Genomic DNA, 13,893 nt, shown 5'->3' with positions numbered 1-13,893 from the left:
GCATGCAGAACAAAGGCCGCGCTGTTGCCCCGGGCGCCTGGAGGAGACCAAGCTGTCGGAGCGGGGAAGACCCCGGGAAACGTGACGTCAGCACACGGAGCCCCCCACCACCAACACCGTCCCAGTGCGCTCTGTGAGTCTGGAGTCCACACAAAGTCGGCCGATGTGGAGCAGAGAGTGTAAACCGGCTCAAGACACAAGAACATGGTGTCATTCGTGAACGGCGACGGTGGCTCCGAGGCACTTTACAAACGGAGGCGAACGAGCAGCGCCTCTCCGCCGACACAAGCGCGCACACCGGTCCAGCAGCAGCAGCAGCAGCAGACAACCAGGCACAGAAAACAGAAACTCATGTCCAGGCTGAGCGACTCCGGTTTCGAGGAGGATTTATGGTCCCCGGTTGCATCCCCGCCGGTTCGGACAGCTGTACCCCCGCCACGTACGAGCGAGAAGGATGAAGCTGCTGTGGGAGAATTGGCACACTGGTATTGCCATTATGGAGATATCGGTTACAGGATTCAGAAGGAAAAAGAAGCGCAGTTTCATCCCTGCACATGCTTGGCACGGCAGCCACAGGTGAGATCACTGTAAAACACTGGCTCTCAGACTATAGTGCTTGAAGAGATTCCAGGGCACACCTAACAAAAGGGGACATTGTTTAATTTCCCTATATCTTAATTCACTGGACAGCACCCCTATAACTGTAAGAATATATTTAGGAATAATCTCATTAATAATAAGTTCTAGTCAATCTCTACACTGTTCACACCAAAATTATTGCTTCATGTCTGAGATTGTAAAAATGACACTACATGCCAGCTCATTTAATACTTTTGAAGTGAGCTCAGAGGCCCATCAACCTTATCAGGCAAGAGGACAAACACTATTCAGTCAGCACATTTGTTAACTCCAAATAACTGAATCAATGAAAAATTAGTGCATATTCTAACACAGCTGTGTGCCTTCCTATTTTCATCTGTTATCAAAACTAAAGGAATTCTCTTTTGTCCTGCAGGCTGCTTTAGTGATGTGATACTGTCTGTGTTTTACATGCAGGTGACCGCAGAGGCAAGGTGCAAGCTGGTCAGCTGGCTCATCGCTGTACACAAACATTTCCGCCTGTCCTTTGAGTGCTGCTGCCTGGCAGTGAATATCATGGACAGGTTCCTGGCATCCACACCAGTAGCGACTGACTGCTTCCAGCTTCTGGGTGTAACTGCACTCCTTCTAGCTTGTAAACAGGTGGGTCATTCTCCAGAAAAGGTGGAATCTGGGTGATACAAATCTCCTGAAATGCATTCCTTTTTACACCCCTAAAACATCTTTAACAGCAATAACTAACTTCTTAACTTCATGAATCCACAACAAGTCAAGCTTAAAGTATTTTTATTATTTTTATACATTTAACTAAAGAATTAGTGTGCCGTGTTTTTGTCATTGGTGTTACCAGTAATGTAAGCAACATTAAATGTTTATAAAAATATTTTTTCTCAACACAGCCTGAATATTTAGTTAAAGGCATATTAATAGAGTGATAAGACCATGAAACATATTTGATTATCTTGTTTTTTTACGATAATATTGCACATTTAAACAACTGTGAAGGAACACATTTGATTTGCACCACAGTTTTGTTTTCTGTCAAACCAACAACAATTAAAGGATTGACAAACAACATGTTTGATACTAACTCAAAAGTATCAAATAATGATTACATCATGAATCAACAAACAAATTATTGCTAGAAAGTTTTTAAAAATACATTTATAATATCACACCCCTGAAAAAAACATGTAGTAACACCAGTGACGCAATATAACACCAATGACTTCACAACAAGACATTATTTATTTATTTATTATTTTTATTTATTTATGTGCAGACAACAACAAATCAAACCTTTTGACAAGCAAAGAAACAGATTGTGCAGGTGAGAAAACCCCATGGGGCTTAAAAAAAAAATCTCATCTCATTCTAACTTTAGCAAAAACAAAGACAATAAAAATAAAACAGTAAATTTCAATTCATGTTTTAAACAATCGAAAATGCCATCAGAAACAACATACTATACCTACTACACTGTAACCTCTCAATTTAAAGGTATACCTTGAGATGTGGGGAGGTGATCTTTCTGGTGAAGACTGGGGGGTCAAGACTGCCTGTACTGTTCTCATCAGATGTCTGTCTCTTGCTTGGTTAACATGCCACTGCTTTCTCTGAAGTAAAAGCAAACAAGAATAATGATAGCAATTAGACAAAGATTTAAATATATTCACCTTTTTTCTCCAACTAATGTCTTTTTGAAGCTCATTTCTATAGGAATGTCACTGGTGTTACCAGGAAGAAGAGTAACACCAGTGATGGTAACACCAGTGACAATTTGGGAATAAAACTACAATTTGAACAAAATGGTTGCCATTTGTCAGTCCACATGCCTTCAGTCAATATCTAAATCATTTAACTCTTCAATATAGTACATTTTTATGATAAAATGTTTACCCCTGGGGCCATGGAATGGGTAACACCAATGACAGACTTAAAAGCTTTACGTAAAATTCTAAGATAAAATGACATTTAAAACAAAGAAAGTAAGATGTATCTGACTTACCTTATGCCTGTGTCCACTGCACTGCACAAAATAGCCTCTTGATCCAGCAAGTACCTCAAGGTCAGTTCATTACTTCAAAATAAAAGTGCTTTGTGTAGCAGTAACACCAATGACGTAATTTTGGGTGACTGATATTTATTTGATATTATTATTAATAATAATTTCTATTTCTTTATCATATCAATGTTGTATTCAGTGTATGTATTGTTATGTAAATGTGAATGAGCTTTAATTCATGAAAAAAAGTATTTTTAAATTAAAACTACAGGCTTCACTTCCATGTATGATGAAAGTGACAAGACAATTCCTTGAACTTGGCATTTTAAATAAATTCCTATTTTATATTTTTTTAAATTTTTATATATTTTTCTATTTGTATCAATGCAAAGACAGTCTTTATTTACTAAACATATATAATGAATGTGATTATTAGGTCAACTTAAAGTATTTTGGCATCTGCAAAAGTAAGTGACAGCACTTCCACCATTTTTGGAGAATGACCCAGGTGCCTTTTTGAGTGTTTGTCCATGTATGATAGAGTGTGCATGTGTGCGTATAAGAGAGTGAGAGTGTGGTTTGGATGTTCATCATGGGTTTGATTCTCTTTCTCACTCTCTCACTCAGGTGGAGGTGTTTTCACCACAGATCAGCCAGCTCCTGTCTTTGTGCTGTGATTCTTTCACCAAGGAGCAGCTGTGTAACCTTGAGTGTCTCATCCTTCTCCGTCTCAATTTCCGCCTTGCTGCCCCCACCCTTGCCTTCTTTCTGGACTACTACACCAACTGCATGGAGGCCGCCCAGCTTGTAGCCAGTAGTGCAGGTGGTGACAGGTCAGCGAGGGGGAATCCAGACACCCAAAGGCCCACACAGTGCAGCAATCTTGCACGAAGGGTGTGTGAGTTGAGTTTAGCAGACTATACCTTTAATAAATATCCACCGTCGCTGACTGCTGGCTGCGCACTGAGGATCGCCAGTGAGTTACTGAAGCCTGAGGAGCCAGCTGACCTGTCTGAAACACATGCACCTAGTGTCATCAACTCACAAGAGGACCATTGCGACACTTTTATAATTGAACTGTTTGATAAAAGCCAGTCATTAACAGACAGTGCCTCTGCCCAATCACTTGAAAGTCTTCAGCCATCAGAGAAGGGCTCTGCGGCTCACGTCCGGTTGGTGGTTCAGGACAGCCACAGCTGCAGTCTGGCACAGGAATGCATAGAGAACCTGAAGTTGCTGGTGTCACTTAATGAAGAGACATTGCAAGAAATGCAGACCACGTGATCACCAGGTGTGCTATTACCTGACTCTGATGTATGCAAAATTAGACTCAAGTTTTTAAATGGCAGATTCCTCTTTATTATTAGTGTTAAAGTCTGTTATTTTAACAAGCAGAAAAGTGTTGACAGATATCTCATGTGCTTTTGTTTTAGGAGTGTGGTATTCTTGAGAACGGTTTGACAGAGTCCTATATTCACAGAGCATTATGTATACCTCAGACAGTCAAAAGTCAGTCAGAATACTGAATGTTTTGCATTTTTGCATTATTGTTTTCTATTTATTAAGAGTGTTTTATTGTTTATCAGTGAAGCATCTGTTTGAATCTTAATCAATGAATATTTGAAACCCAATTATGTTGATTTATGACTGTATTATTATTGTATGCAATGACTTGAAGCTCCTTGAAAAAAATGCAATGAATGAAAAATATATTATGAAATAAATTGTTAAGAAATGAATTGGTGTTGTTGTCTAAATGGGTAAAAAGTGGACTCTGATCATTTGTCCAATAACAAATCAGTCTGAAAGCAAATTATTTCTTTTTTTTACTTGAACATGCCACGAAAGTATAATGATAATGTTAAAAAAAAAAAAAGAAAGAAAGAAAGAAAGAAAAACATGCATTTCATATAGTTAAATGTTGCCATCCCAGTGTTGGCATCTGTATGCTCATAGTCAGGGGCGCCTTATATGGGGGAAAGTTAGGACAATTTCAAGGGCCCTTGCCTGACAGGGGCCCCCAAAAAAGGTAAATACTAATATAAAATTATTAAACCATCATCCAGTAAATACATTTTTTTTACATGGGGCCCAAAATTCCTGGCAGCACCCCTGCTCATAGTATGTCTAGGTTGTCTTGTCTCAGTCAAAGCCTTTTCTCCAGACTGCAATGTTTGATTTTATTGCTCTTGTGCTTAATAGGCTACTGCATAAAAGAATAAACTAACATTGCTGGTACATTATAATAAAATAATAAATATGTTTAAGCTGCGGATGATGCAATAAAGTTTACACTATGATCTTCATAGGCCTATTTAAGGGTGAAGTAGCAAGTAAGCCCACTTCAAGTCAGTTAATCCACCTTTTTATATTGAAATAACGTGTAAGTCATCAGTGTATTAAAATTATGAGAGCTTTAGGACTTTCTACTAGATAAAGCACAAATTAATAATTTTCTGAGCATATAATTGCTTTGTTATACTGGTCGTTTGTCTGCCTCATGATGGCCACCGACTGGAGTTCATAGTTTATGGAACAATCGCCTTTTCTATTCACCGTCGCATCACTTTATTATTTTGAAGTGAGCCAACAGCCTGGTGAACTGAGGGCCCTTTAAGCGGCTAATCCATTACGCGTGGCAGCTCGACCTGCTGACACAGTGTCGACCACACAGGTGCATTCAGCGTTAAGAGACAAACAGACCTACTCTTGTTTGTTTACAAACGGAGACATTTGTCATGAGTGTTTACTGAACTGTCTGCTCTAATTGCTCTTTTCCTTTTCCACTTTGCTTTAAATGGGGTTACGGGCCTCGACCTAATTTGGGTAGGTGTTTACTGGCGCGCAATTGGATAAAAAGCCTCTTTTCATGTTGTTATTAAAAGCTGTAAAACAGATAACTCCCCCTTTAATAATTGCTGGCAAAAATGAAATATTTTTGCTCTCAAAAAAGCGATAAACCACACAAGAGTAAACACGAGTTTAGTGAGTCTACCTACAATGCCTCTCGGCTGGTCTAAAATCACTGTAATCCATCGCCTGGAGTGATTTACTGCTTAGGCAGGCTTTAAAAACTTCAAAATGTGTTGAGCCAATATCACACACCAGTTAGTAGGAAGACGGGGGCTTCGAGCGCCTCTAGCAGGCAGGGACGACTTGGCCCGGGGTCCCCAGGCGGCGGGCAGGTTTGACGCCCAGCACCTGTTGTAAAGGCGCCGTTATGCGCGGTACCACTTCACACTTCAGAGCAGAAAACCGTTAGTCCGCACCAGTTTAATCCCCGGGGACGCTGTCGCTCCCTGGAGACCAAAGCAATGCATTTGATTGGGCCACAACTATGGAGCCGCGGCACGGAGTGGCACAAACCGGGAGAGTGTCGGCTATATGAACTGTAAATCAAACCTGCAGCATTTCAATGTCACTATCATCCAGACCAGGGCTGATGATGATGCCGAGAGACAGAAAGGTGTTTGGCGCTATTTGCCCCAACAAGACGGGCCAAGTGGTGAGAAGAGCTGCAGCTAATAAAAAGGTAGGCTGTGAAATCCTTCTTGATGGCTTTTTACGAACAATGCAGCGACGTCGTTGCGTTAAAAGCCGTACCTGTCTGCAGGGCAAAGTGATGCTGCCGAGGAGCAGCAGTCCAGTCACGTTGTACGTCGACAAGCTCCCCTGCATCATTGAACAGGGTATGCGCCTTTATCACACCATGGATTCATTTCTAATAGCTGACAAGCATGTATCAAGCCTACAGGATAAACCACAAGTTAAATACATACGTAAAGTTTTCCTTGTGTTATAGCGTTTTCAACAATCGCATGGGATGATTTGGAAGACTGCGCATCAGTGGTGAGACGAGAAAGTGACTCCCTTAGCACTGAGGTGAGAGACAAGTACAGTAATTTCATTTAAGACATCATCTAATGAGGGCTATTTCTGCATCTGAGGGAGGGGGAGGATCTGGTCCTCTACCTGGAGAGGGAGTCCTGCATCACCGCCTCGCTGTTAATGTTTGACACACCGCGGAGAGTATACTGGAATTCTCCACGAATGGCAATTAAGTTTGCTCATGACACGCAGGCTACCTATAGTCTATAAAGGCTAATTGGCTGGACCTCACAAGTTTTGTCCACAAACTGCGACCCAAACACCGTTTACTGGACGCCCAAATCACATTCGTATCCTGCGCCTTTACGCAGCCACACACAGAGCCTGCTGAAATGACTGCCAAGACATGTGCAGCGATTAACCCGCTTTACCCTCACTGGCTCTGGTGGGATTTTCAGGTAGAGCTGAGCAGGGTGTAACTGTTTATTTTTTTTTTCCTTTTGGAAAACTGATAAATTCACAAAGCTGTTTATAATCGTCCACAGGTGACAGAATCTGATGGTGATTACCAAGATTTTGGAGAATATGCACTGGACTTCCTGGCAGGTGAGGAAACTGAACACGTCTTGGACTGTATATGCATGCAATATTTAAACCTTATGAATGTGTACATATCTGTTATTACTGTTGCTGCTTGTATTTGTCCTGCTCATAGAACTTCTGTTAGTGCTAATAATAACCACAAAACAACAATAAGAATAACAATCATCATGCTCATCTTTGGTATTGAGCATCACCTGGAAAAGCAGTAAAGAAATTGTGACTGAACTGCTGGCTGGTTTGTCTCCTCTTTGTCAGACTCTCCTGCCACATTAGAGAGCAGTCTGTCTCCTGCTGGACTTGTGCCATTTCAGGGCTGCATCATTCCTCCCCTCACCCCTCACCAAGACTTCTCTGCAGAGGACGAGCTCGATAACTCTTCCCCAGCAGCAGGTGATCCCCATGCCCAAGATGGAGCTCTGTGGAAGGACGTGGCCCAGCATCAAGGCAGGACACTGGGAGATGCCATGGAAGTCAACCATCAGGTAAAAATTCATTTACCTTCGTCTTTTCTGTGGACCCATTGTGCACATGATGATATTCACTTGGTCTACTTTTTTTAAATTGAATCCATATAGCATACTTTTTTGTCCCACAGCATGTGATGGAAGAGAGGTGAATATAATATAATAATATAATGATGTGTTGTAGCCCTATGTAATAACATTTTAACCGTGCTAGAGTGGTAAAAGAGATTTCAAAGGCCTGCTGGGGCCAAAGAAATCAAAATCACACTCTTTTGTTTTGTTGATTTAGATTTTTTTATTCAGAGATTGATTAGTTGATCGATTGATTCTTTTAATTGTTCATAAAACTCAACTATACACTATCTAAACTTAAAGATAGTGCTTTAGAAATTATTTTTTTTTCTGTGAAATCTAAATCATAATGAACTTCAGTGCTTGCTTAAGTAGTCAGACTGACCATAAAAGAAGGTATGTGAAGTTTGATCAGGGAATCATATCAAGTCAAGACGGAGAGTCAGTCTTGAGTAGCGTGCCTTCTTTAGCACTCTGTCAGCATCATGGAACAGATTTGTTTCTCTGTTACTGCAGCTCCATGAGTCTCTACAGAGAAAACAGGAGGAAACTGAGTCACTGCAGGAGAGAAACCTTCACCTCAGGGAGCTGGCTTGCCGGGCAAAGCACTTGGCATCAGTGCTTGAAGTGAGTATTCAGAGTGAGACAAAATGAAGAGACATATAGAGACTTTAGCAGGGACACTTGAGCGTTTATGCCACGATGCTATAGCCATAAATTCATACCTAAGCTTTATTTCTGTATTACACTTTTTTCTTTTCTCTCTTAGAGGCTCATGACCGTCAGAGACCCAGTATTAAAAGAACCAGTGATGCCTTGCAGTGATAAAACATCCGCTTCACTGAGTCCCTGTAAGCGGCAGCGACTGGACGATGAGTGTGACACAGAGCCCTCTGGCTCTGTAGAGGACATCCTGAGGGACATCAGTACACGCTGCAATGCTGTCCTGCACAACAAAGCCAACGGGCCCAGACTGCAGCAGGAGCCAGAGAGCATACGCATGTATGGTTCATTCTCAGCCCTGCAGACTTCAGTCTCCAAAAGCGGCAGCATGAGTGTGGATGGAGCAGAAGCAGCAGAGAGTGATTCGTCTTTCCGAACTTCTGTCAGGGAACACTGCACTATCAGGACCCAGGTGTTTCCTCATGGACATGCCTTTACCTCAAGGACCAAGCACGGAGGATACCGCTTCCGCTGGGTACCCAACCACAGCTGAAAACTTATCTCACCTTTTTCATTGGGTGCAGCAGCACATTTTAAGATGCCACAGGACTTGCAGGTTGTAAGACAGTGTGGGTGGGCAACTACTGCCAATGCTTATCTAATAATCAACAGTGATATCAGTAAATGATTAAACAGTGTCTTCCTCAAGTAGCTTGCTTGGCTAATCAGCCAGAGTTTGTGCCCAACAAAGGAAATAATACTGCCCAAGCTTTTGTTTACACTGTGTTTCTGTTTACATGACCCAAAATGTAATGACCTAACCAAACAATGGAGTAAGCAACAATGTCATGTTTACTTTCACACCTCACTAAATGTTTCCACACCTGTTTCAAAACCAGAAATGTCCACAATTTCAATATGTAAAAATGTAGACACGGTTTTCATGTTTTCATTAAGAACTTTCCTTGTTTGAGCAGCAAAACAAATGTGACCTCATGACCTTGTTAAGCAGCAGGCACTTCCTTCCCGTTCGTCTCTGTCTGAGAGGTTGTGTGGTCTGAGAAAAGCCACAGAGTCATGATGCATGGCAGTCAGCATCCTTATTCATTTCCTCATTTAAAAAAAAAACATTGACACCCTTGTTACACCAAACGTCTATTCAGTGATTCAGTTATATTCAGATTCAAGATCATTTAAATGAAAGATGTTTCTATACTGCAAAAAAGCACCACTTGTTTCCAATGTTAATAATAATAAAAGTGTAATATTTACATAATTTTTGAATTAAGTGTCAGTTTCTTGATACTAGTGGGCTGATTTGCCTTATTCTGCCTTGTTTCAACATATTTATATTTGTGTCCAGAATAAAATAAAAAAAAATCCTGAAACATGTGAAACTGCACAGGAAACAAGTGGCATTATTTCATTCCAAATTTTATTTAATTCTATCTAAATATCTGTCTCTATCTATTCAGTTTTCCACTGGATGAGAATAAGTGAGGAGATCAAAATGAGAAGATGAGGTGAACTAATCTGTGGAGGATGTGACCTTTTGACCTGCAATGTGTCCTTCCTTCACCCTCACTGCCCAGAGCTTTGGCTGTAACTATTGGGCTTGTGTGAGGCCGGCAGGCTCAGAAGAAAGTGTCAAACCTCAGCTCAGACACCTGTTCAAACTCCCCAACCTTGATCTGTTTGCTTAAGAGCAGCAAGGGCAGCACCTCAGCCCAGTATGATTTACAGTACTGTTGCCATGAGTGTGTGTGTTTGAGAGGGATTTAACACCACATATGAAGATAAGAAGGTCCTGGCAAGATAAAATATCCTGATATGAGCGCATTCAAACAGAACTGACAGGTTCTGTGCTGTAAGTCCATGGAAAGTTACACCAGAGCAGGCAGTAAGGCGCATTTGTATAAGTTAATGGATTGATGGAGATGTTGGACAATGAAATACCATCATGATGAAGGTCACATATCCAGAAATGGTGATGGATTAAAGCACAAAGCAAAAACAGAGGAGTTGTGAGACTGATTTTTTTCCTTGTTTGAGCAGCAAAACAAATGTGACCTCATGACCTTGTTAAGCAGCAGGCACTTCCTTCCCGTTCGTCTCTGTCTGAGAGGTTGTGTGGTCTGAGAAAAGCCACAGAGTCATGATGCATGGCAGTCAGCATCCTTATTCATTTCCTCATTTAAAAAAAAAACATTGACACCCTTGTTACACCAAACGTCTATTCAGTGATTCAGTTATATTCAGATTCAAGATCATTTAAATGAAAGATGTTTCTATACTGCAAAAAAGCACCACTTGTTTCCAATGTTAATAATAATAAAAGTGTAATATTTACATAATTTTTGAATTAAGTGTCAGTTTCTTGATACTAGTGGGCTGATTTGCCTTATTCTGCCTTGTTTCAACATATTTATATTTGTGTCCAGAATAAAATTAAAAAAAATCCTGAAACATGTGAAACTGCACGGGAAACAAGTGGCATTATTTCATTCCAAATTTTATTTAATTCTATCTAAATATCTGTCTCTATCTATTCAGTTTTCCACTGGATGAGAATAAGTGAGGAGATCAAAATGAGAAGATGAGGTGAACTAATCTGTGGAGGATGTGACCTTTTGACCTGCAATGTGTCCTTCCTTCACCCTCACTGCCCAGAGCTTTGGCTGTAACTATTGGGCTTGTGTGAGGCCGGCAGGCTCAGAAGAAAGTGTCAAACCTCAGCTCAGACACCTGTTCAAACTCCCCAACCTTGATCTGTTTGCTTAAGAGCAGCGAGGGCAGCACCTCAGCCCAGTATGATTTACAGTACTGTAAACCATGAGTGTGTGTGTTTGAGAGGGATTTAACACCACATATGAAGATAAGAAGGTCCTGGCAAGATAATATATCCTGATATGAGCGCATTCAAACAGAACTGACAGGTTCTGTGCTGTAAGTCCATGGAAAGTTACACCAGAGCAGGCAGTAAGGCGCATTTGTATAAGTTAATGGATTGATGGAGATGTTGGACAATGAAATACCATCATGATGAAGGTCACATATCCAGAAATGGTGATGGATTAAAGCACAAAGCAAAAACAGAGGAGTTGTGAGACTGATTTTTTTTTTTTTAACTTCACAGCCATGTTATACTACATTGATCATATTACTGAAAGTTTTAGTCTATGAAATGTATCTTTTCAATAGTGTCAGATGCACACAAATTTGAAGGTTCACAATCATTCTGAAGTAATAGATTAAGTCTGCATAGACTACAAAAGGTTTTAATGATTTTGTTTTGGGTTCATATGCTCAGCTCATCACCAAAGGGGACCGAGCCTTTGCCGTCTGGGCCCCTAAGCTGTGGAACTCCCTGCCGGGAGATCTCAGGCAGGCTAACTCAGTTTCTTCTTTTAAATCTCTTCTTAAGACTCTCTTTTATCGCATGGCCTTTTACTAACCAGTGGTTTTAATGTAACTTGTATGTTTTTATTGTCTGTGAGATCTTTTAATACCTTGTTTTATCTTGTTTTATGTATTTGTATTATGTTTTATTGTTGTATGGGATCTTTTAGTAGCTTACTCTATCATTGTTTTACGTGTGTTTATTTGTGATTTATTTTTATTGGAAAGCACCTTGTAACCTTGGTTTGGAAAGGTGCTATATAAATAAATAAATAAATAAAATTGGCATTTTTTTTTTGACATGTAGACAATGCCTCATCCTATGAATCAATACCTCAATTAGTACGTTTCCTGATTGCATTTCTCTCCTTCCACTGAGTAAACATTGTAGAAGGGTGACTGGTTTGCTCACCTTGCACTTCATTTGTATTTGACTGCGCTTGCATCACTTCCTTGTCTGCTACCTTTAACTAATGAGTCTTTTTTTGTGTGTCCATTCTGCTTGTGTGTCATGTTTCCTGAAAATGTCAAAATGCAAAAATGAGGCAGTGTGGTGACATACTGTGCAAGGTCTTTAAAGTATCGTCTCCCGGCTGCATTAGTTAAATAAAGTATTGCATTAGTAAATAAATCTCATGTGGCTCAGTGCATTAGGCTTTGGCTTAGATAAATATTTCAATGTTTCCTCTGAAAAGTCAAAATGCTCCGTAGATTGAGCACTACCTTCACTATCATTAAATCAGTGAAATATCAAGTTTGTCATACACTGCAATAGCTTCCCTGCCTCTGATTTAATGCTTACACACACACACACACACACACACACACACACACACACATATATATATATATATATATATATATATATAGTATATAACTGCAAAGATAATTTAGCACCAATAATCCATTACTTACCTATATCACAATGTTTAAACAGGAAGTCACAGTATTATACTGGCCTCATATCTATCTATCTATCTATCTGTCTGTCTGTCTGTCTGTCTGTCTATACATCTAGCCTATCTGTACTGTATTTGGTTGTAGACCTATAATTGTTTGGAGATATATATAGAAACTTAGGTGAAAACAGAGTGAAACCTGTGACTGTTATACCAGACCTATAATTAACAATTATTTATGGTCAAATTAAATATATTCTTAATTTCAAAGTATAGGGTAGGGTAGGATGGAAAGATATCATTTGCTATATTTTTAGACTTCATAAACAAAGCCATCTAACCATCTCTGGCTCCGCTCAGATTTGGACTAATTTCATAGCTAACTGGCCTGCGTTTAACCTTGACTCCATATGGACTTCCACCGTTAACAATTAAAATTCCTTCTGCCAACATAAAACAAAGACGCCTCTCGCTGTCGAGGCCTCGGCCCCTAACAGCATGAACCTTCACTTCGGCTTAGCTGGAGGCGCGCCTTCACACACTTTTACTGCAAACAAATCCGTTTCTCATTGACCGTCACTGAGGGTGATGGGAGTAGGCATAGTGGGCAGAGCTTTGTTTAAACTGCTTGTGTGTGTGTGTGTGTGTGTGTGTGTGTGTGTGTGTGTGTGTGTGTGTGTGTGTGTGTGTGTGTGTGTGTGTGTGTGTGTGTGTGTGTGTGTGTGTGTGTGACACATTTGACCGGTTAAGCTACCGCCAAACTGCGAGGGAGAATGCGGGAAGGGAAAGAAAAATATTGAAACAATAGGTTTCTAGGGTGACTAAAGCCAAACCTCAAGGTGGGCTGCAAACCTTGGAGACAAAGAATGATGATAAAGTAATAATAATAATAATTTCAGTTTGGATTGCCAGTGTTGCAAGATTAATTTCTACCAGTCGTGTTGTAGTGTCAGGCTTAGTAAAAATATGTGTTAGGCTATAATAAATCTAGCCGTCCTCAAGCCGGAGGCAAGCAATTAATGACTAGCCTAATATAATCAATTAATTAGGCCTTTAATTAACTAGTTTAATCTAAACAATTTCCCCTTAAAAGCCTCCATCCTCAGGCCTTTATTAGTTTGATAACCTAAGATGCAATGGAAACAGTAAGTTTACCCGACCTCAATGATTCAATTCACAATTTCGCAGGTAAATTGCGAGTAGCCTAGATTAAGGCGTAAGATCACAAAATATGTCTATTGTCTGTCAATAAGTATTAAGTTATGCCTATAAAACTAGTGCAAGTCAAAAAAAAAAACTCAATAATCCTCTTCTAAAGGTATTTTATATTAGTTTTATTTTTTTATATTAGCCTAGTGGA

At 40.1% G+C, this 13,893-nt stretch overlaps 2 protein-coding genes across 3 annotated transcripts; both read left to right on the top strand.

The window, feature by feature from the left end:
• The first annotated feature begins 21 nt into the window (after window positions 1-21).
• On the top strand, window positions 22-4,294 carry ccno (cyclin O). 2 transcript variants are annotated; one of them, XM_030060605.1, is made up of 3 exons: window positions 22-576; window positions 1,057-1,212; window positions 3,233-4,294. In XM_030060605.1, the coding sequence occupies exons 1-3, from the start codon at window positions 205-207 to the stop codon at window positions 3,887-3,889; spliced, it is 1,185 nt and encodes a 394-aa protein (XP_029916465.1). In that variant the 5' UTR covers window positions 22-204; the 3' UTR covers window positions 3,890-4,294. The 2 variants fall into 2 exon arrangements, with proteins under 2 accessions (XP_029916465.1, XP_029916464.1); XM_030060604.1 differs by having other exon boundaries at window positions 1,057-1,242.
• A 1,753-nt stretch (window positions 4,295-6,047) lies between these two features.
• On the top strand, window positions 6,048-8,788 carry mcidas (multiciliate differentiation and DNA synthesis associated cell cycle protein). The gene is made up of 7 exons (XM_030059692.1): window positions 6,048-6,137; window positions 6,219-6,294; window positions 6,408-6,487; window positions 6,979-7,039; window positions 7,292-7,518; window positions 8,089-8,199; window positions 8,342-8,788. The coding sequence occupies exons 1-7, from the start codon at window positions 6,048-6,050 to the stop codon at window positions 8,786-8,788; spliced, it is 1,092 nt and encodes a 363-aa protein (XP_029915552.1).
• Window positions 8,789-13,893: the final 5,105 nt, after the last annotated feature.

Source organism: Myripristis murdjan, chromosome 9, assembly GCF_902150065.1.
Source record: "Myripristis murdjan chromosome 9, fMyrMur1.1, whole genome shotgun sequence".
NCBI classification, from domain to species: Eukaryota; Metazoa; Chordata; class Actinopteri; order Holocentriformes; family Holocentridae; genus Myripristis; species Myripristis murdjan.
The sequence above is the reverse complement of the archived record's forward strand: the minus strand, read 5'-3'. Positions and strand labels throughout refer to the sequence as shown.

Excerpts from the sequence above, each read along its gene's own strand:
- ccno (XM_030060604.1), top strand. The coding sequence starts at position 205 with ATGGTGTCATTCGTGAACGGCGACGGTGGCTCCGAGGCACTTTACAAA. Across the intron at positions 577-1,056 it reads GCTTGGCACGGCAGCCACAG|GTGACCGCAGAGGCAAGGTG; the intron begins GTGAGATCACTG and ends TTTTACATGCAG. Across the intron at positions 1,243-3,232 it reads TCCTTCTAGCTTGTAAACAG|GTGGAGGTGTTTTCACCACA; the intron begins GTGGGTCATTCT and ends TCTCTCACTCAG.
- mcidas (XM_030059692.1), top strand. The coding sequence starts at position 6,048 with ATGATGATGCCGAGAGACAGAAAGGTGTTTGGCGCTATTTGCCCCAAC. Across the intron at positions 6,488-6,978 it reads GTGACTCCCTTAGCACTGAG|GTGACAGAATCTGATGGTGA; the intron begins GTGAGAGACAAG and ends AATCGTCCACAG. Across the intron at positions 7,040-7,291 it reads TGCACTGGACTTCCTGGCAG|ACTCTCCTGCCACATTAGAG; the intron begins GTGAGGAAACTG and ends CCTCTTTGTCAG.